The 23,132-nt window shown below is 41.8% G+C and overlaps 1 protein-coding gene across 1 annotated transcript in view; it reads right to left on the bottom strand.

Moving 5' to 3' along the window:
- The window catches only part of cacna2d3a (calcium channel, voltage-dependent, alpha 2/delta subunit 3a), a 290,790-nt gene that overhangs the window by 194,318 nt on the left and 73,340 nt on the right, over positions 1-23,132 (bottom strand). The window contains exons 6-10 of the mRNA XM_073818644.1: positions 20,859-20,990; positions 6,363-6,423; positions 5,964-6,114; positions 5,014-5,088; positions 4,260-4,349 (exon numbers count right to left, since the gene is read on the bottom strand). Coding sequence (XP_073674745.1) covers positions 4,260-4,349; positions 5,014-5,088; positions 5,964-6,114; positions 6,363-6,423; positions 20,859-20,990 — 509 coding nt within the window. The remainder of the gene's footprint in view (positions 1-4,259; positions 4,350-5,013; positions 5,089-5,963; positions 6,115-6,362; positions 6,424-20,858; positions 20,991-23,132) is intronic.

Raw genomic sequence — 23,132 nt, 5'->3', positions numbered from 1 at the left:
TATAGCAATTGAATGGCACTGGAACACGCAATGACATTAATTCAACTATAAATAAGGCATTACAGAAAATGAGGGACACGCTCAATTTCGACCTTATTGTACGATCTCAGACCTTAACTTTAAACTCACTTACTACAGTTTAAAAAGTAGAGAGATCTCGAGTTACTGTCCTCTGCATTCATTCTAGCTTTCATTCATTCAGCGTTCATCCATTCAGCGCCCGCGCGCTGCTTACGTCACACACACACGTACACACGTACAGTCTAGACTCAGAAGCTTTCATCCGCAGAAATAGAAAATATTAAATAACTTGGTTGTGCTTACAATTTAGATTAAACTGCCCGCATTCTCTCCACCAATTAATGTAAGGGATTGATTACATATAATTTAGCTCAAAGGGAATCGAATATGATTCAATAGGGAATTTGAACAGAATTGCTGTTTTACGGCTGTTCAGAGTCGACCCGCGATTCATTAAACAAGCCGTGTAACAGGAACTCTGCAATGGATATTAATATCCAGAATATAGTGAAACACTATATATTAGCACAGTAGCAAAATCTGCAGTTTAAGACATTAACTTGTAAGCACAAAACACAAGATACTTATCTTTTCTAATAAAAATATGATTTTATTGGATAAACCTAACACATACAAACTAATCTAACATAAACACACGCATTCACACAGGTTGCAGAAAGAGAAAGTGAGGAAAGAATGAGTTTAAAGGAATGAAAATGTGAAGTCCCAAGTTTATAGCAATATGTGTAATTGCTTAGACCTGAACAACCATCAATCACTTAATTAACCCTCGTATTGAGTATCTCAAAGAAGTTATTAAACTTTATATCAAATGCACCAGTTCAGTTAGAACCTGGAGGTTACTTGCGTTGCCTTTTTCTGTGCCGAGGGAATTGTCGCTCCAGAAAGGGGGCCTTCCCGAGGTTGTAGATTGGTTGGTGGTCGGTCGATGTGATGTCTTCTTGGGCGTTGCCTGATGATGCGGAGTTGTGCGCTGGTTAGAGTTCGGATTAGCACAGACGTTTGGGTCACGTCTTGCAGCAAAACTTAACGAGAAGACGAAACTCTCAACGGAAAGAAATAAAAGAATTAAAGTAAAAGACAGGAGTGTGATTATCTCCTCATGTTTCCTTTAGAGGAGCAGGCTTGCATGCTGGCATGCAGCCGTAGAGAGCAAGGGTATGGAGTAAGCGCGTAAGCGAAGAGTAAGAGTTGTAAGAGAGTGATTTGATGGTGTCCTGGGTATTTAAACTCAGCTTTTGGACACATCCCAAATGGTGTCTTGACCAATTAGAACATTCTCCCAAGTCGGGGGACTGCTGGTTCCTCCTCCCCAACCATAAATCACAATGTCATCTGATCAGTCCCGTGATCCCAAATTTTCCCGCTCTTGGCAAAGTTAAATTTGGACATGATTTCGATAACAAGACTAAAATACATTTTACAAAGAATTGAAGTATAGAAACATTTCAAGAATCTAATTTCAAGACCCTGCATATCAAACACCAATATAAACCATTAAACTATTCAATAGTTATCAAAAGGGACATACACAATGAGTGATTAAAACATAATAGACAAACGTGTGGGTTACATAAATGATAGGAAATTATGCATAGAAATGATGAGTTGCTCATGAGTCCCTTTTAGCATAATTTTGGGTGCATATATATATATATATATATATATATATATATATATATATATATATATATATATCAATAGGCAGTTTTCTGTGCCATACTGTGGGTGCAAGGATGTGTTCTGTGAGCGAGGAAAAGGTCAAAAGGGTGTAGAAAGAATTTTAGCTCTGTCCTCTGGTCGGGGAGTCCACCAACCAAACTCTAATGACTTAACTCATGTGATGTTCATGATGTGCATCTCTTTGACAATTAATCTTGGTTACTTGCTCCAAATTTGACAATCAACAAGGGTCCTCTTGTGTTAATGTTGCAAGTCCCTATTTTTAAGCTTCTAGTTACTTGGCTGCTTCAAGCTGGCAGACACTAGAGTGTCAAATTACAAATTTTACGACAGGGGTCTGGTCTTGCTGGAATTTGTGGAGTTTGAGGCTGTAGAAGTGTTTTTACTTCTAATCGAATCTCCTAAATTGTCTGATTCGCGCTGAAATCCTACAGTTCACACGGGGCGTCAGCGTCAACACTTGACGGAAGGCGTGGCTGAAGTTTGGCACTGACGCCATGGTCATAGCAGCGTCAGCCAATGAAATCACCAACGGCCTCTGCCACCTCCTTCCACGCCTGGTCTCTCCGATATGAATCCCGGTACATAAAAAGCGATTGGTCATAAATGACCGGGTGATTGCCCACCGCAATAATGAGTTTCTCCTCCATTTTAAAATTTATCCTCAGTTTGCTGCTCTTGAACAGGATGAACGTGATTGGCTGCTGCCTGGCTACTGTATTTGCATAGAGCGATCCTGATTGGCTGACACTTCCGTCGGCGGCGCTTCACTGGCGTTGCTCGCGGCAGAAGTTTAAAAATTCTCAACTTCTGTCGCGAGCAACGCCAGTGAAGCGCCGCCGATGGATCCACAATTTTTTTCGCCAACGCTTGACGTCACCCATTCAAAGTCAATGGGAAGCGTTGACGCTGACGCCCCTTGTGAACACACCGTTAGGCTGGCCACAATAAAAGGCCACTCTAAAATGTCCAGTTTTATCACACAGCACAATGCCACAGATGTCGCAGGTTTTAAGGGAGTGTGCAGTTGGTATGCTGACTGCAGGAATGTCCACCAGAGCTGTTGCCCGTGAATTGAATGTTCATTTCTCTACCATAAGCCGTCTCCAAAGGCGTTTCAGTAGTACATCCAACTGGCCTCACAACCGCAGACCACGTGTAACCACACTGGCCCAGGACCTCCACATCCAGCATCTTCACCTCCAAGATCGTCTGAGACCAGCCACCAGGACAGCTGCTGCAACAATTGGTTTGCATAACCAAAGAATTTCTGAGCAAACTGTCTCTATCTCAGAGAAGCTCATCAGCATGCTTATCGTCCTCATCGGGGTCTCGACCTGACTGCAGTTCATCATCATAACTGACTTGAGTGGGCAAATGCTCACATTCGATGACATCTGGCACTTTGCAGAGGTGTTTTCTTCACGGATGAATCCCGGTTGTCACTGTACAGGGCAGATGGCAGACAGCGTGTATGGAGTCTGATGTCAACGTTGTGGATCGAGTGGCCCATAGTGGTGGTGGGGTTATGGTATGGGCAGGCATATGTTACGGACAACAAACACAGAAGCATTTAATTAATGGCATTTTTCATCCACGACCATCACCTCATGTTGCAGCATGATAATGCATGGCCCCATGTTGCAAGGATCTGTACACAATTCCTGGAAGCTAAAAACATCCCAGTTCTTGCATGGCCAGCATACTCACCGGCCATGTCACCCATTGAGCATGTTTGAGATGCTCTGGATCGGCGTATATGACAGCCTGTTCCAGTTCCTGCCAATATCCAGCAACTTCGCACAGCCATTGAAGAGGAGTGGACCAACATTCCACAGGCCACAATCAACAACCTGATTAACTCTATGTGAAGGAGATGTGTTGCACTGCGTGAGGCAAAGGGTGGTCACGCCAGATACTGACTGGTTTTTGGACCCCCCCAATACAGTAAAACTGCACATTTTAGAGTGGCTTTTTATTGTGAGGTGGATGGATTATCTTGGTAAAGGAGTGCTCACTAACACAGATTTAGACAGATTTGTGAACAGTATGTCTTTTGTGTACATAGAAAAAGTCTTAGATCTTTGCGTTCAGTTTATGACAAATAGGGGCAAAACAAAAGTGTTGCATTTATAATTTTGGTCAGTGTATTTATATAATTCATTGTAAAATACTGTGGTTATTATGGGTGGTGTGAGAGAAAGTTTGTTCTCCCGGGTATTTACTGTAATACATTAAACCAGTACTGATAAATAAAAAAGAGAAACACTATCAACATGTTACTTACATTCTGTTATAAAAAAACACAAAAAAGTACATCTTACATAATTACAGTATTCTATCTATCGAAATAAATGTTGTATTAGCATTTGAATTGTGAAATAAGTAACATTTACTTTCTGCCAGGTTTTCATGCATAAACACATGAGATCTATTGATCTGTATACCATATGATTACTCCTGATTTTTAAGGGAGTTACAGAGGAAATGACCTTAATATGGCCACACATACGGGTGTACGGATAAGGACTCACATTACTGAGAAGTTCAAAAGCCTCCGTCAAAGCCAAGTCCAGCATGCCTATACCTTTAGCAAAGAGCTTATCGAGACGATCACGGAAATGCTGTGGAGAAAAACACAAACATACCCTAATAGTAAAAAACTTTGTAATGCTGATTTGGATTGTGTATATTTTTTAAAGTTTTATGACACTTTTCATGTGTCAGATAAGACTTGTTCCAGCAACACTTTACATTCATTGAAAAGTAACAACTAGCTAGAAAAGCATTTAGACAGACCCTAATACATTTTATACTCTAGTTTTCCTTTGACTCTCACCAAGTTGACATTATGGCTGTCCTTCATACTCCACTCACAAACTTTTAAAAGCCTTTTTTTTTTATCCAGATAACCTTCAAAGTGCAGGTTATAAAGCGCTCAAAATCATTAATAAAAATAGAAGACGGTATTTTTTCTCCCAGCCACTAGTTTGCAGCTTCTCATTTTTAGCTTGTATACATGACCCTGACACTGACTGCTGTCCACTTCTGATTCTGAGCTTTGTTTTGCCCTCTGGACTGTGGTCATTAGTCTCCCTGCCCCTTCTGGTTCTGAGCCTGGACTTTCACTCTTGCTTCCTTTGTCCTTGTCCATCCATTACTTTTACCACCTGTCATGTGCTTAACAAAAGCTATTTTGAGTTTATCCTGTTAATGAGCTCTCTTTTGCCAAACCAGTTAACAAATTAGTTATAGTTTATATACAGGTACATGAGAAAATATACTTACATTTTTGTTGGCAATGTCAGCCTGAACCAATGTTCCGTTCAGACATGGCTCCACATAATGCAGCTCCTCGTTGTACTACCAAACAAAAAATATATACATTAAATGAGACCAGTAAGGGTATAGAATTGTTTTGTATTTACAAATAAATATATTATAATTTACAAATAAATGGAAAGAGATACACAAAAATTAAACAAATGTTTAAATAAATACAACAAGATCAACAAATATATGTTAGAAGTTTCACAAAAATGAATTAGCAGATGGATTAGAAGAAAATGGATTAGGAAATGGAGGGCACGAACTATCAAGAAGGACGCACCTTCCTCAGTAAGCAAAATATCTATACAATTTCAAATCTTTATTATGATTTAGTGTGCATCTGTGGGGATGAGACCATTGAACCAGTTGCACTCAGACATTTAAAATAATACCAAACATGAATATGAAAATCACTTCTAAATCACTGTATTTTGCATACAATCATTCAGAGTGAACTGAGTGATTTGAGCCTGTGTAAGGAGGGACAGGGTACAATTGTGAAGAAAGGAGAGAAAGGCACATTCCCACAGCAGATATTTTGGATTTCTATCTTGTAGAGCATTCTCTTATAATTAGTGATCTCTGGTGCACATAATAAGAGATTTGATTTGTGTATATTAAGCCTAAACTCAAAGAGCTAGAATGTAAACTAATGTAAGGAAAAAACTTTTTTTTTTTTTTTTTGCAATTTTTTCCAACCACTAATTTCATCACAAAAGTTTTAATGAATTGCCATTTTTTCATGTCAGAAGTTTGTGCATAGCATGGCAAAAAATCACAACATCTTATCAAACCAAATGAATGTATTTTATTTCACTTATTTTTATTTCACCTAACATTAACATTATGATAAAATAAAAGTAACCTGATTTTCAGCTGATCAAAATATTTTATTTGATTAAACTCACAGCAATAATGTTAAAAAAGTCATCATCCCCAAGTGTATCCAATATGGAGGAGACAGTCTGTCGAGCTATGGTCAGCCGTAGCCCCTTCATACTGCCACTCACATCCACCAAAATCACCACATCTTTAGGAGATGTAGCAGCTTGGATATACCTGTAAATACACTTGTTAAAAGAGTTGAAAGAGTATGATTGGAGATTTACGTTGACAATGAGTCTTATTATGGATCGGTTTATAAAGTTCATATCTAAGAGATTAATTGTTAAAAAGACATGAGTTTATACTTTGTCACTGCTACAAATTGATGAATTTAAATCAGTAAGTCATTTTACAAATAACTGGTATACATATTCATCTTTGGCTTGTTATTATGTGAGGCTGAGGGTAAAAAAATCACTGACCATTTCCGATTTCGACAGTCAAATTCTAGAACCCCATGTTCATCAGGTGTCCACTTTATACCTGTGAAGATAATGGATTGTCTAAATTGGCTTATTACTCTACTGCTACATATGACTGCTTCTGTGCATTTCTTCAATGCACAGAATAGCGAGCTTGTCAAATACATTTGCCCAAATAAGCAGTAAATATCCAGAGTAGTGGATGGAAAATTGTATCGCATAATACAATGCTCTTGACCTTTTATGATAAATGAACTGGAAACAAAATCAGGGGTTTGTGCGCAAACAATTTTTGAGTGTCATTATAGACTTCACATCTCCATGTTCAACTCCTCCCTTAACTGTTAGAGTCAAATCATGGTAATCAGTTACTGTAGAACGACCTGCGGTCAAAGTTGAACACACCTAGTAATTAGGATAGTACAAACTATTCTTCGGTACTCTTCTCTTTATTATGCTTATTTCCTGTTTAAGTGTCTAGATTTCTGGCAAAATATGAATAAGACAGCCTACAGATGGTCTATCAGCACTAAAGAATAAACATTTTGAACCAAACAGTAATTTTTAAATGATAAATGTAAACCAAGAAGACAAATTTGTAATGTTTCTTGGCAACTATAAACAGCTTGAAGTCAGGATAATGAACAAAATAAATTTGTGGGAAAAAATCTTGAAGGGATAGTTCGCCCAAAAATGAAAATTTGCTGTTATTTACTCACCCTCAGGCCATCCATATACCAGCGTATATGATCCTATGATGGCAGGTTTTCCAACTTATTCAGTGCTCCAGTCACTCCAACAGTCACTAAACTGAGGAAACAGCTTGGACATAGACTAAAGAACGTCTTGTTATTTCTGTAACCCTCAATCTCTGATTTAGGGAATGGAGACATTATGTCATTATGACATTAGAGGATTCCCTTGGGAGCCGAGCCGCAGCCCAGCATTCAATGCAGTTCAGGTTTGTGGCAAGTGGCAAGTTTTACATACATTCCATTACATTCCATTTCTGTTTTCACATTCAACTTCTTATTAATTACAGCTAACTACCTGAATGTTGGAGAAGCATCCTAAGCTTTAAACAGATAAGGACACGACAAAGACAACATCCTGCCTGGAACCTTAGTGTAAGTCCTACCTGAAGAAAGGATGGGAATGCTACAGGCATGGATATGGACAGAGGAACTCTGTCAAAGGAAAAAAAACACAGGGAAAGACCCAGCCCGCAGCTCTGCAGATGTCTGCTAAAGAGAAAACATGTACCAGGCCCCAAGAGGGGGTAACAATCCAAGTGGAGTGAGCTCTCACTCCCGGCGGACACGGTTGCGTTTGGAACGCCAAGGTGATAATATCCACTTTCCAGTGGGACAACTGCATTTTGGAGACAGGTTTTCCCTACTGTTGGCCTCCAAAGCACACAAAGGGCTGCTCAGAACTTCTTAAATTGTGGGTGCGTTCCACATAAATGCACAGAACGCATACGAGACAATTCCAAAGTTGGGTCTGCTTTCTCCCGGGGCAGCACTTGCAAGTTCACCACCTGATCCCGAAGAAAGTGGTCGGAACTTTGAGCACATAATCAGGTCGGGTCACAATGTGAGAGTAAGCCAGCCCAAAATCAAGGCACATTTCACTGGAAGTGAGTTCGGTCAGGAAATTTGAACAGCGCGCAGTGAGGATGGAGAAGACCTGCCATGTTGTAGTAATAAAAGGTGCTTTATATGCCTTAGTGAGCTCCTCATGCACTTAAAAAAAAATTAAATAAAGGCACTGGGGCGTAGTTACGATAGTTGTATCCATACTCGAGTACCAATCATCCAGCCATGAGTCCTACTGACTAAAGCCTGATTTATACTCGACGCGTCCGCAAGTTCGATTGGGTGCACACGGAAAATGTGACGTCATTGTGGCGTAGGCGGAAGTGCGTGTTGAGTGCGCGACACCATTTAGCGTGGCAGTGTGCATGGCATCTTCATCGAACTTGTTCTCATATGGAACATGAACACCTTCTTAATTACATCAAAAGTACACAGTACATCCAATTAAATCAACACTGCTCAGAGTACATTTGGTCCCACTCCAAATAGTGTTAAAGTAAAATGAAAAGTTGACTTAACTTAAAATTTCAAGGCAACTCGTTGCACAGCTTTTTTGAGTTTACTCAAATTTGGACCACGTTGTTCACTCAACTCAAGTCACTGAGTAAAGTCACATGTTTTTTTTTTGTTTGTTTTTTTTTAGTGGTGGGCCGTTATCGGCGTTAACGTGCTGCGTTAACGTGAGACTCTTATCGGGCGATAAAAAAAATATCGCCGTTAATCTATTCTCAAAGTTGGGTTGGGAGCTGGTCTAAACTACGCAAGATATGATGACTTTCACCTTGATATTTTAGCGCAGATGACGTATACCTAGTCGAATTGCACTGTAGGGGGCGAGAACGAGTCTTCAACTTCTGTGAAATTACCACATCAAATGAGACGTGCAAACATGGATGCAGTTATGAAGCCGCTTCAGGGCAGGTGCGTTGCTAGACCCTTTTTACTGGGGCACGTGAGTTATAATTTACTTTGATAATCCCGAAATAAAGACATTAAACTATATGCAACAACTGAATTGACGCTTCAAAAAGCAACGCAGTTTAATGGAAGACTATGTACGCAGAAATCCATGCCCGTGCGCGTCTGTGTATTTAACGGCAACACGCACGTCGTGCAGCCTTTTGCGCACAAGTACTTGGTTACACAAGTTTTTATAGGTAATTATGTTGTAAATGCAATTGTCAAGCAGTTTGTGATGCATTTTGGAAACAGGAGATGAGCGCCTGATCTAATGCGCCACCTGGCCCGTTCTCGAAGACTTACTTTTAGTCATTATTTGGGTAGCACACATATTCTGAATGCCTTCAGCAGAATTCAAATTAGCCATTTTAATCTAGATTAATCTAGATTAATTTCAAGATTTAATCTAGATTAATCTAGATTAAAAAAAATTAATCTATGCCCACCCCTAGTTTTTTTTCAGCTAACACATTTTTCTTAGTTAAAAAAACATGCTTTTTAAATGCCTCTTAATAAATTATGATCTGAAGTTTTGGTTGGTTAAAGTAACACTGAAGCAGAGTTAAAGTTAATGAGGTAATTAAGTTATCACTTAAGGGCTGATTGAGCATTAGTGATGAAACCCTGCTGTTAACAAGCTGAATCTGTCAGACATCTGCAGAAGATCTTTTTGAGAATTAACAGAGGATCAGATGTTGATGTTTTATTGGTCAATAAATGATGCCACCATCATAGAGGTTGGTGTTTGCTGTAGTTGGACTCTTCACCCTTTTAAAAGGTTGAGTGATTTGTTTCTGTCACGAGAAACGTTTCTGTCCGGTCAAGCTGCACCTACTGAGTCCGGTCAAGCTGCACTTCCTGAGTCCGGTCAAGCTGCACTTCCTAAGTCCGGTCAAGCAGCACTTCCTGAGTCCGGTCAGGACACTGCAGCACTTCCTGAGTCCGGTCAAGCTGCACTTCCTGAGTCCGGTCAAGCAGCACTTCCTGAGTCCGGGCAGGACACTGCAGCACTTCCTGAGTCCGGGCAGGACACCGTAGCACTTCCTGAGTCCGGTCAGGACACCGCAGCACTTCCTGAGTCAGGTCAGGACACCGCAGCACTTCCTGAGTCAGGTCAGGACACCGCAGCTCCAGTCACGCCAAGTCAAATCACAGTCGCTCCTTCAAGGCCAAGTCACACCCTGCCCGAGCTCCCAAGCCCTAAGCTGGTCTCGCCCAGCCTCCCAGAACCTTCGTCTCCGGGCCTACTTCCGCTGCACGGGCCTGTTTGTTTGTTTGTTTTTTCAGCTAACACATTTTTCTTAGTTAAAAAGAAATTTACAACTAAAGTAAACCCTGATCTCCATGATGGCGGTATCTTTTTAAACAACAAAACAACATTTAAACTGATCATTCTCAATAAGTGTTTCTGTAGTCATCTGACAGAAATAAAGTCAATCTGGTTATTAATGAGTGAAGCTGGTGCTGCTCTTTGTGGAGTTGTTTAATTCTCCTCTACTGAGATCTTGAGTGCTTTACTTTTATTTTGGTTTCATTTTATCTAAGGCTGTGGCTGAAGTCAGTCATATCATCAGTCAGCTATCATTTCATGAGCTCCAATGTCAGCTGTGCACATGTTCCACCCACCAAACCAATTTGTGTGCTTGTAAACTTGCATGTGCATGTTCAGTCAACAGTTCAATTTAAGTTGGTCAGACTTAAATTTTTCAACCAACTCATTTCCACTTATTAAGTCAACTTTTTTAGTTTTATTGTCCTGCTAACTAATAGATTTAAGTTATTCAAACTTTTTGCAAGTGGGATTTTTTACAGTGCACGGCGCCACATTGATCATTAACAATTTTAAAGCTGTTTTGGTGAACAGGTACGCCTGTACAGATATCTCTATGATCCATCAATGCGTGATCATAGAGATATCACGACCAAAATTAGAATGGACAAAAACTTTAGCAAGAAAGTTTGTGAATCAGTATATACTTTTACATTTGTATTGTGTTGGTTTTACTGTGTTGAAGACTATTGTAATAAAATTATTACTTATTATTGCTGTAGTGTTTCATATTACTTCTCTGTCCTTTCCTGCTACTTTCAAAGACGTTTGTGTATGTGCGCTCCCTGTAATTTCAAATCACAACGGAGAGCGCATCAAATATAAAACCCTCCAGAATTTGTTGATGTGTGCATGCAGTCAGACTTAACGCCTGTTTCACACATACTCCGTATGCAGTGTGTATGCGCTGCATATTTTTTCCGCACCATGTTAACGGATTAGAGCGTTCACACTGCACGCGGTTGCGGTCCGGAAGCGGTGCGTTTGAGTCTATTTTTTACTGTGCTGCATGCACTAAATTAAAGTGACAGCGCATTGTTCACTGTAAAAATGAACATGATTGACACGGAAATGTGGTGATCACACCATAAATGCATATAAATAAAGTCTTCTTTGTTTTACAGTCAACACATGGCTTTTTGGCTAGGTTTAAAAAAAAAGAAAAGTGCACTTTTAAATAAAAAAGGCAACATAATAGATGCACTTGTGGAAGAAAGGCACGAGGACTGACTGTTTCTGTCTGTGGTAAGTTTTAATATAAAATATTTGTGATAGCCCAATTTCAATAAGAAAAGGAAGCTATACATATGCTACCTATGCTGTGTGATGCAACTTGCTTGAGCAACTTAATATACAAATTTAGAAGTCAAGTGCTTCGAATAATACGTTGTTTATATTTATTGAGTTTAAACGTGAATGTGTCTATGAACGATTGTATTACTGTTCTGTGATAACAGAGCATCACAATGCTGATTTGGATTTGAAATCAAAACAACGGATAAATGTTGTGTTTGTGGTAAACAGCCACGGATCAGGAACGGACTGCAAACGCGTCCTGTGTGAAAGCAAAATGAGTCAGACTGCAGCCCAGGGGAGTCTTCGCTGTCAGAAGATGAGAACCTGTCCTCCGATGCAGCTATAGACACCTACTCCTCTAAAGGAATCCAGAATAAATCACTGTGCTGGAGTGCCGCTTCCCTGCAGAGTTTAGCTCCAACCCAAATCAAACACACCTGAACAAGCTAATCAAGGTCTTCAGAATTACTAGGGCTTGAGTTTTTTTTTTTTCAGGGTTGGAGCTAAACTCTGCAGGACATCGGCACTCCAGGACCAATGTTGCCTACTCCTGGCCTATTCTTTTACTACACAGAACTGACTGGGTTCTCAAGGAAATCCCCTAATGTCATCATGGCATACCGTCAGAAAGGGAACTGATAAGTGATACAAAAGAATCAGTTCCCTGGACTACAGGTAATTATGTTGTAAATAATGTTCAGTTTTTTGTACAGACTAATTATTTTTTACTTCAAAAGACCTTAAAATTTTTGTGTTGCCCAATATGCTATTTTGACTGTCAAAGTGATGGTAGCTGTTAACTTGCAATGTTTGATTCAACACCATGGTTTCAGCTAAAAATCTTTACTGTTCCATTGAAGAAAAAACATTGTGTGGGTAAGTTAACAGCAAAATTTAAATTTTGGGTTGAACTATTCCTTAATAAATATATTTATTAAACACTAATATCTTTTATCTTTATTACATAGATTGTAATGTACAGTAGATGGTGTAACACTCAATAGCTCAGTATTGTTGATAACAAGGCGAGAGTTCACAGGAATCAAGAACTCCTCTCAAACATTAACATGAAAATATTAAGAGCATTCAACTTTTTTCATGATTTAAATTTGAGTTTTCTTTTTCTTTTTCAAATCATTTTCATGCAAGCCAAAAGTAATTTTACACCAGAGAAATTTTCTTCACTGCACAAATTTGTAACTGTCTGATGTCTTTTTTTCTGCCCCTTTTCGATGGACAGGCCAAAATCATCAGCTGGTATTAATTATATCTAATATCAATAATAATCTATATCTTATAGTGCAAATTATTATTTATTTTGACAGATTATATTTACATATGATACACTGTAGTATTGCAAATAAGGACCAACAATTTTCATAGACAAAGTTTAGTACACAATGGTCTTTAAGGTGCTTTGAAAAAAAAAAAAATCTATCAGTATCCTTAAAATATCTGATGCCACAAACCCACAAACTCAATTCTTTGGTGAATCAAGGAACTAATTAATCCACAAAAGCACTCACTGGAGCTATTATTACAAGATAAAGCAATAAAAAAGCCAACTAAAAGATCAATACATTTGCACATAGGATACTCCTGGGTCCATGGGATTGGGTTAAAACAGATATTCTTGAATGGTCTGGTCTAAAGCAGTAGGATTCTTCACCAAATAAATTTCTTTTTGCATTTTACAAAGTGACTATTACAGAGCTTGCTGTACAGTGCTAAATAGTATAGGCATAGAATATGCTGGGATGCGTCTTTCAGGGTGCTCTAGTGCAGAAAGTCCAAAACAGACTTATAGAAGTAATAACATGAATGCAAAGCTATTGCTGTAGCTAAGCTGAATAAAAAGCAGAAAGGTTTTGAATGATAAAATGTGAAGGCAATAAATACATAATTGTGATAACATATTATTATGTATTATTATATACACATTTATGTGTGCTTCTTTAAGTCATCTCCAGGTAATAAACAAATAAAGTATATGATTAATACAGTGCTAACTGACAGATCATTTATTACAGTATAGAAATATATATAAAATGAAAACAAAAGTGTTTGCAGTATAACCAAATAAAATGATTGGTTTTTAACTGAAACCATGGTCCTTGGTGACTCATAAAGTGCAAGTCATTGGCTAGTCACTAGGGAGTCAAAAATCGGGCAGCACAAAATTAATACCTGTGGCTCCTGACAATATATTGAAGTCTCTTGTAGCAAATCGGTCTGTGCAAGAAACTGAACATTATTTATGACATTATTAGGTATAATCCAGAGACTCAGGCAAATGGTTTTTAATGATGTCTGGTTTACAAACAAGTCATTCTTTTAAACCGTCTAAACCAGGCCACCAAATCGGATTGGATCGTCTAAAACAGTGCATAGCTTGACAAATCATTTTCATTGAATCATTTAGCAGATGCTTTTATCCAAAGTGACTTACAAATAAGGACAATAGAAGCAATCAAACCAACAAAAGAGCAACAATATGTAAGTAATATTTTTTTGTAAATAATAAATAACGACCCGGGTTACGTATGTAACCCAGGTTCCCTGAGGGAACGAAAACTGCGTCAAGTGCTATGGGGAGCGCCATTGGCAAACCACGCTCTAAATATTGTGTGTATAACCAATCCGAAGGAGGGCGTGACGTCACAGGCGGGGTGACGTAAGCGACCAGGAATTGTCGCCCTTGACGCAGCTTTCGTTCCCTCATGGAACCTTGGTTACATACGTAACCCGGGTCGTTCCCTTCCGGGGTCTCAGCTGTGTCAAGCGCTATGGGGAACGAATATACCCACGCCTCCAGAATTCCAAGTCCATGTCTGGGAAAATCCAAAACAAGGGGCGGAAAGGGATGAGCCTGGTGAAAAAGCCAGGACACAAAAGTATAGGTCTCTGCCTGGGGAAATTGCCAGGGCAAGAGCTGTAATACACCTCTGTCTGGGGAGATGCCAGAACAAGAGGGAGAGATTGTCTCTGTCTAGGTTAGGACGAGAGGACAGAAGAACCAGGAGTAACCCTGTGTCATGTTTGAGAAGGAGGAGATCTGGGTCCAAATGCAGGGAAGGGAGTTTTTTAATGTAACACAAAATAAACAACCAAAACAAATCAAAAGGCCAACACGGCACACACAACAGGGTCTCGACAGGAGCAGGATTCACATAAAACTGAAAACAGGAAACAGAGACAGGAAACAAACCATACGGAAGACAATGCAGACTCACAGAGTGGGGAGCGAGTGGAGATTATAAAGACAAATCATAATAGTGATCAGCTGGGGCAGAACGGGTGACATAATCAAGACAGGTGTACACAATCAGGGAAGTGAAGGTGCGGGAGTGAGAGAAACAGCGACATCGTGTGGAGAATGGAAAGGCTGCAGCCCAGAGTCATGACAGTACCCCCTCTCAATGGAACGGATACCAGACGTTCCTTGAAGCCGAACAAGTCTGGAGGGAGGTGGAACGGGGGACTGGGGAAAACAGGGGGAGGGATGGCGGGCCAGGCCCGTGCAGTTGCAGCAGGGCCGGAGAAGAATGTTCTGGGAGGCTGGGCGAAACCAACGCAGGGCCCAAGAACTTGGGCAGGGCACGACCGGACCCAGGAAAAAACGTCCGCGGGCATCGCCGCCAGGGGAAGAGGGTCTCCGCCCCTGCCGCAAAGTAGGGGCGCATCTGCGCAGCCTCGGCCCTATAGGCGTCCATCTCCGCCAGGCAGGCGTAGATGTACTCGAAACGAGTGGCCGACGCCGCCTCGAAGGACATCCCCGCCGTCTCGGGAACAGAGCGGGTGGTCGCCGCCCCCAAGCGGCACACGCCGCCGCCAAACGGGGGGACGCTGCCTCCCTGAAAAAATTCCTCCCCGCTGGACCCATCTTGGGAGTCTGCATTCTGTCACGGTGAGATGGAGGAGATCTGGGTCCAAGTGCAGGTAAGTAATATTTTTAATGTAACACAAAATAAACAACCAAAACAAATCAAAAGGCCAACACGGCACACACAACAGGGTCTCGACAGGAGCAGGATTCACATAAAACTGAAAACAGGAAACAGAGACAGGAAACAAACCATACAGAAGATAATGCAGACTCACAGAGTGGGGAATGAGTGGAGATTATAAAGACAAATCATAATAGTGATCAGCTGGGGCAGAACGTGTGACATAATCAAGACAGGTGTACACGATCAGGGAAGTGAAGGTGCGGGAGTGAGAGAAACAGCGACATCGTGTGGAGAATGAAAAGGCTGCAGCCCAGAGTCATGACACCCTGAGGTCAAGGTCGTAAAACCTGACGAAGGTGAGAGGTGTGGACCATCCCGCAGCGTTGCAGATGTCCTGAATCGGGACACCTGCCAGAAGGGCCTTCGAGGCAGCCATGCCTCGAGTAGAGTGAGCCTTAACCCCCAAGGGTGACGGGAGGCCAGAGGGTTAGAGGGTCAGTAGAGATGGCATCTACGATCCATCTACTGATAGTAGGCTTAGAAGCAGGGCACCCCCTCTTAGGGGGGCCATAACAAACGAGAAGTTGCTCCTTCTTACGCCACAGGGCAGCTCTGTGGATGTATGTGTCCAATGCTTGCACTGGACACATACAGTTATACTTCTCCTGGTCAGGCTCCAGAAATGGAGGAGGATAGAAGGCCTGGAGTACGACGGGCTGTGGTGTGGATGTAGGGACCTTGGGAACATACCCTGCATGGGGGTAAAGGAATGCTTTGGCCAGACAGGGTGCAAAGTCTAAATTAGAAGGGGCCACTGACAAGGCCTGAAGGTCACCAACTCTTTTTACAGAAGAGAGAGCAAGTAGCAGAGCGGTCTTGATCGTGAGCATGCGATCAGAGACTTCCTCTATAGGCTAAAAGGGTGGCCTACAGAGGGCTTCAAGCACCACAGCAAGGTCCCAGGTAGGTACACGAGGGCGTTCTCGAGGTCTCAACCTCAGTGCACCGCGGAGGAAACTAATTACTAAGGGGTCTTTACCCACAGTCAGTCCCCCAATAGGTGAGTGGTAGGCCGAGAGTGCCGCCACATAAACCTTAAGGGTGGAATGAGTTAGCCCTGTAGAGAAGCGGGCCTGCAGGAACTCCAGAACTGTACCAATCGGGCAGTTGATTCTCTCTACACCTGGAGGAAAAAAGTTTCCAGTTCAGGCCATAAAGTTTCCTCATAGAGGGAGCTCTAGAATGAAGGATGGTCTCAACAACCCCAGTTGAGAGACCTGAAGCTATGAGCTGTGCCCCCTCAGGGGCCACACCCACAGCTTCCACATTTCTGGGAGGGGATGCAGAATGGAGCCGTCCGCTTGAGAGAGAAGGTCCCTCCTGATCGGGATTTCCCATGGAGTGCCGTCTAGGAGGGAGATCAGGTCTGAGAACCATGTTCGACCTGGCCAGAACGGGGCTACCAAGAGTAGTCAGACCCCGTCCCGGCGCACTCTTTCTAGAACTCCCGGGAGCGGGCAATCGGGGGAAAGGCATACAGACATAGCCTCGGCCACGTCTGGACCATGGTGTCCAGTTCTAGAGGAGCTGGATGAGTCACAGAGTACCAGAGGGGACATTGCGATGTCTTCTGAGTCGCAAAAAGGTCCACCTGGGCTTGACCAAAAATACCCCGAATCTGCTTCACTACTTGAGGGTGAAGCATCCATTCCCCGGGCCTCGGCCCCTGCCTCGACAGGATGTCTGCTCCCACATTCATGTGGCCAGGGATATGAATTGCTCTTAGTGATAGCAGTTTGCCTTGGCACCACAAGAGGATCTTGTACGCCAGTTTGAACAGCGGCCGTGAGCGCAGACCCCCTTGGTGGTTGATGTAGTACACAACCGCTGTGCTGTCAGTACGTACGAGCATATGACGGTTCCATAGGTCTGGGAGGAAGTGTTTTAAAGCTCGAAACACGGCCAGCATCTCCAGGCAGTTGATGTGCCAAAGGAGATGGCGGCCCGTCCACAGACCGCGGGCTGAGTGGCCACTCATGACCGCCCCCCAACCAGTGAGGGATGCGTCTGTCGCTAGCGTTACGTGGCGGCAAGGAGCTCCCAGCACTGGGCCCTGGGAAAGGAACCAGTGTTTCTTCCACATGTCAAGGCACGTAAGCAGTGCTGCGTGACCTTGATTGCGCGGAACGGAAAAAACCCTGGTTTTGAGCCACCACTGTAGGGGCTTCATGTGCAGTAGTCCAAGAGGTATCACGTTGGAAGCTGCTGCCATCAGACCCAAAAGTACTTGAAACTCTTTCACAGTGAGTAGCTGGCCTAGCTTGATTCCTCTGACTGCCGTGAGAATCGACTCGATCCGAGCGGGTGACATTCGTGCCTGCATCGTGGTCGAATCCCACACTACACCTAGATAAGTGGTTCTCTGTAATGGAGATAGCACACTTTTCTGGGCATTCAGTCTCAACCCCAAATTCTTCATGTGAGCAAGAACAACATCTCGATGTTGGACCGCTAACTGTTCTGTCTGAACCAAAATCAGCCAGTCGTCGATATAGTTCAGAATGCGGATGCCCCGGAGTCTCAGAGGAGCCAGAGCAGCATCCACACACTTTGTAAATGTGCGGGGTGAGAGGGCTAGGCCGAAGGGAAGCACCCGATATTGGTAAGCTTTGCCCCTGAAAGCGAACTTCAGGAACTTCCTGTGTTGGGGAAGGCTGGAGATCTGACTCCCTGTCTTGAGGGGGAACCGCCTCGATGGCCTCCTTCCTCAGAAGAGAAACTACTTCCTGCTCCATAACCAGAGCCTGCTCTGGACCCACAAATGTGGGAAAAATCCCCTCGAAAGGTGGCGGTGGGGCACCGAATTGGATGTAATAACCTTTCTCTAAAGTGTGCATTTAGTTTCCACGCTGCTACAAATTCTACTAAGGGAACCAGCCTCTCGAGGCTGGCCTCTGGTTGTAATTGAGGCCCCCGTAGGGGCAGCGAGCACCTCAGTCCCGCTACGTTTCCGGGCAGAGAAACGTGAGGCATGAGCTCGCTGGAGACTGCCACGCCCTGTAACTCTGGCAGGGGTGGCTGACAGATCTCCTGAGGGCCCCGAAGAGGGACGGACATTGTGTGTTGCGATGAGACCCGCTCGTCCCCGGGAGGGGCTGCCCTCAATGACCCTGACACACAACCGTCTAATGCATCTAACACTAGCTTGCTCTATTCTTTATCTATTCTGTTTTCTTTTTATTTATTATAGAATAAAAAAAACACCTTGCTACGTGTACTGTGTTATGCTAACTAAGACTTGACATAGCACTTACATATCATTGCTCTTTTGTTGATTTTGATTGCTGCCATTGTCCTCTGTTACTTTGGATAAAAGTGCCTGCTAAATGACTAGATGTAAATGTAAAAAGAATAAAAAGTAGATAGAATAGAAAGAACTAGTGTGAAAGTGTCAAGTGTATATAGAAGAGATGTTAATTGAAGATGGACTCAGCTGCTCAGATTGAGTTTGGCAGATCATTCCACCAGAAGGGAACTGTTACGGATAGACAGACATGTGAAGCGAGCCGATCCATCTGCATAGCTTTAATTAATAAACATAGACGTGGTCTAATACTGGCTTGGGTCTAACATAATCAAACAGGTATACAGAGGGCAAGACACAAGAGTAATCCAAGACAGGCAAGGGTCGGTCAGTGGAAAACGTAATCCAGGGGGCTAGGCAAAAGGGTTATCCAATCAGTCAGTCAATAGATCGAATGGGGGGCGAAACAGAGTCCGATAATCCAAACAGGCAAGAGATCCATGTCAGATGGCAGACTAGACAAGACGAGAAAACCAGGCGGGGATTCAAGACACGGGTAAACAGGCTAGGAACAAGGCTAAAAAAGACTAGAAACTAGAAATGGCTACGTACAGTTTCTAACACTAGTAGCATGTTAAACGCAATACAATACTCAGCCCTGAGTGATTGTAATGGCCTTGTATTTATACGGTTTGTGATTGGATAGATGTGAAAGTGCAGTATGCGCAATGGGAGATGGGATGTGTAGTCCAAGGTGAAGTGTGAAAGTCAATGTAACGTGAGAGTCAGTAAAATAGGCTGGTGACCTCTGGTGGCGGGCAGACCGAAAAACGTGGCCATTCACTTGCATAACACAAGCTTCTAGAGGCACATTAGTCTGAAGTAGTGAATTTAGGTAAAGGACAGAAGAGCCAGTGGTTGTTTTGTAGGCAAACATCAATGCCTTGAAATTTATGCGAGTAGCTATTGGTAGTCAGCGCAAATTTATGAACAGAAGTGTGACATGCACTCTTTTGTTTTCCTCCTGCATATGATGGCCATTCTCTGATAATAGTGCTCTTCAATCAGTGTCATGCCATCTCACAGCTGTTTATTAATTCCTCCCTGATCTGCTATTTAATCTTCTGTTTTCTTCCTTTTGTTGCCAGTGTGTTTTCTTACGCTTCACACACCTCTTGCTGTTCATTTAATTAGTCTGTCTGTCTTGTCTTCTGGTGTGGCTCTTATTTTGTCTCTGCCTAGTTATTCCCTTGAAATTTTGGATTGTTTTCGGTTTTTCTCATATTTGTCATCCTTTCCTATCAAAAGGCTTGTTATGGATGCGAAAACACCGAAAATCGAACCTGATCCGAATTTTTTATGATGAACGAAAATTTCGGAGGCAGTGTGTAAACTCGACTGACATAATGTGAGGTCGTTTTTTTTTGTTTTTTTTAAGCTGCTAAAGTTATTTGTGTTTTGTTCAAATAAACCTGTATTTGAACATCTCTCTCTGCCTTTGGATCCTTCATTTCAGTAAACCTAACAGAACTGACAAATTGGTTATTTGAACCAATTCATTGAAATTATCTGAGAGAACCAGCTTATGGACCAAAATCAGACTCCCCTGTTTGCCTGAGGCTTTGGAAAATAGTTAATAATGTTGTAAATAATGTTCAGTTTCTTGCACAGACCTTCTTAAGACCTCAATATATCATCAGGAGCCACTTTACATTAATTTTGTATTGCCTGTACATGCTTTTTTGTAACCGCCAAGTGTCGGTAGCCACTAACATTTTATGCATTTTATGAATCACCAAGAACCATGGTTTCAGATAAAAACAGCTTTACTGTTCTACTAAAGACAATAAGTCACCTTCATCTTAGATGGCTAGTGGGTAATTAAATTTACAGCATTTTTCATTAATTAATTAATTCACCAATCATTAATTGTTGGATCCTCAAATAGTCCAATCCCATGTCATCAAAATCTCACTCCAGCCAGGTAACTACAGTTAGCAGCACTTATCTAAACCCTGCCAGCCAGTGAGAAATGAGAGAAAAAAACATTGAACTCACCTGGATACTGTCTGAAGAAACCTTTGGCGCTACCAAAGTACTGCCATATGAGAGAAGGGTCTCTTTGAAAGTTGTCCACAAACACCTTATTGAGTGCCTCTGACCAGTACACCCCATTCACTATAGCTGAGTCTGGAATGGAAGTCTGAATGAATTAGACCATACATTTTAATAGTACTTTTTTTTACAGAAAATTAACAGTCAATCAGTATTCTGAAAACATAATATATTATAACATTTTGAATGATCTGTAAGAAATCTGGGAGCTGTTGTCCACTCTTTAAGTATATGGTAAAAGTATCCATCATATAACAAACAAAACAAATTGTCCCCTTAAACTTAAATTCTGGTACCTTTAACAGCAGTAACTGCAACCAAACACTTCTGATGACTGGAGAACAATCTTTCACAGTGCTGAATTTTGGCCCACATTACTTTGCAGAACTGCTTTGATTTAGCCACACTGGAGGGTTTTCGGACACAAACTGCCCATTTAAGGTCCAGCCAGAGCATCTTAACTGGGTTCAAGTCAGATCTGAGTTCAAGCTTCAGCTTACAGACTGAAGACCTTTCACCTCTGGCATAGTCAGTATGTTCTGGTCCTTGAATCTGATTGGAGGAGAGGCCTTCCAAGAGTGCTGTTATTTTACCAGCATCAGCCTTGGATTCTACATCTACATCTATTATGTTGCTACATTTACACATTTTTTTTTTTACATTTTTCATGTAACTGACATTTTTCTGCAAAATCTGACCTGACAGCTCAAATTCTAAATCATTATTAGAAGCTTACCATTGTGAATCAGGGTAATGTAAGGAGACAGTTTTGGAACACAAATTTTTATGTACAAGCTTAAGGTGCAAGGGGAAAAAACAACCTCTCATTCAAATTATTCATATTCAGTAGCTGAGCAGTCCATTGATAAGAGTCCTACCCTGGAGTACATATTTGCATATGAAAGAGAAGAGAGGGATAGTTCGTAACAGAATCTTATTCAGTGACCAAGTGGTGCTTTATTCATAAGAAAAGGAAATAATCCTTAAGTGCATGTTGAGCAATGCATTCTGGGTTTCACTGTGGACCCCTTATGCTTGATTCGGGATAATCCTCCTTCTGATTACACTTTTACAGTAAATATAGCTTTTTTTTTTTTTATTGAGAAGCTTTCCTCAAGAAGTTAACCTTACTTTTTATGATTAACAATGTTATGTGAGATTGTTTGTTATTAAACAGAAAGTTTCAATCCTGGATTATGATTTAGGGCACATTCAAAGCCATTGTAAATTACAACCCAATTACATTAGTATTAATGTGTCTGTATGTTGCTTGGCAACCACTGTGCTTGTGCTTGGCATTTTTTTTTTATTATTCAATATCATTATGTTTTTGTTGCTGTGTGTTTATTTTATGAATAAAATAAATCTTACAATATTTTTATAAAATTATAAACACTGTAAAACACAATAAATTCAGAATACTCAAAACATTTGTGGAAACCGATTACCTAAAAACTGTTTAAGGTAACTAACTCAAAGTTAGTATAACTTTACATTTTTATTTTGTTCTACACAAACTTGTTAACTTTAATTTAATTGAAATATTGAATAATACAGATTGTGTGCATAAACATCATATTAAAACCAACCTTTATGGCTGAATGCTAGTTAGCAACAGCACATGCTAGCATATGGAAACGTTGAGTTATGCATATAACTACTGTTCCCAGAAGGAGGGAAACGAGGTACAACACATTACTATGGGATATCGCGCTCCTGCGCCGTCTGCTGAAGACACCTATAATCACGCCTGAAAGGCAATTGACACATAACGACGTGGGTGGGGCCGCCTGCCCACAGCATATAAATGCAGTCGTATGTGTCATTCCCTTTGTTCAGTCCAGCTCTTCACCGAGCCTCCGACTGCGCGGGGCCCAGGTGTGTTGTACCTCGTTTCCCTCCTTCTGGGAACAGTAGTTATATGCATAACTCAACGTTCCCATTCAGTCGGTCCACTCGGTACAACACATTACTATGGGACATATAATCACGCCCCATAAAGTCACCGAACCAAACATAAGGGACCAGCACCGCCACTTAACCCACGTGTTTCACGGGAGCGACGGGCCCTGGCTTGCAACCTCTGCCGTAAGCACGGACCGGGCCACCGTTGCTGCCATGATATCGAGTCGGTAGAACCGAACAAACGTGTGCGCTGACGCCCAACTGGCAGCCGCACGGATAAACTTACGCAATTCCCATGACATCTCCATGCGT

The sequence above is a fragment of the Garra rufa genome, chromosome 15, assembly GCF_049309525.1.
Source record: "Garra rufa chromosome 15, GarRuf1.0, whole genome shotgun sequence".
Classification (NCBI taxonomy): domain Eukaryota; kingdom Metazoa; phylum Chordata; class Actinopteri; order Cypriniformes; family Cyprinidae; genus Garra; species Garra rufa.
This window is presented reverse-complemented; position numbering and strand designations above follow the sequence as displayed.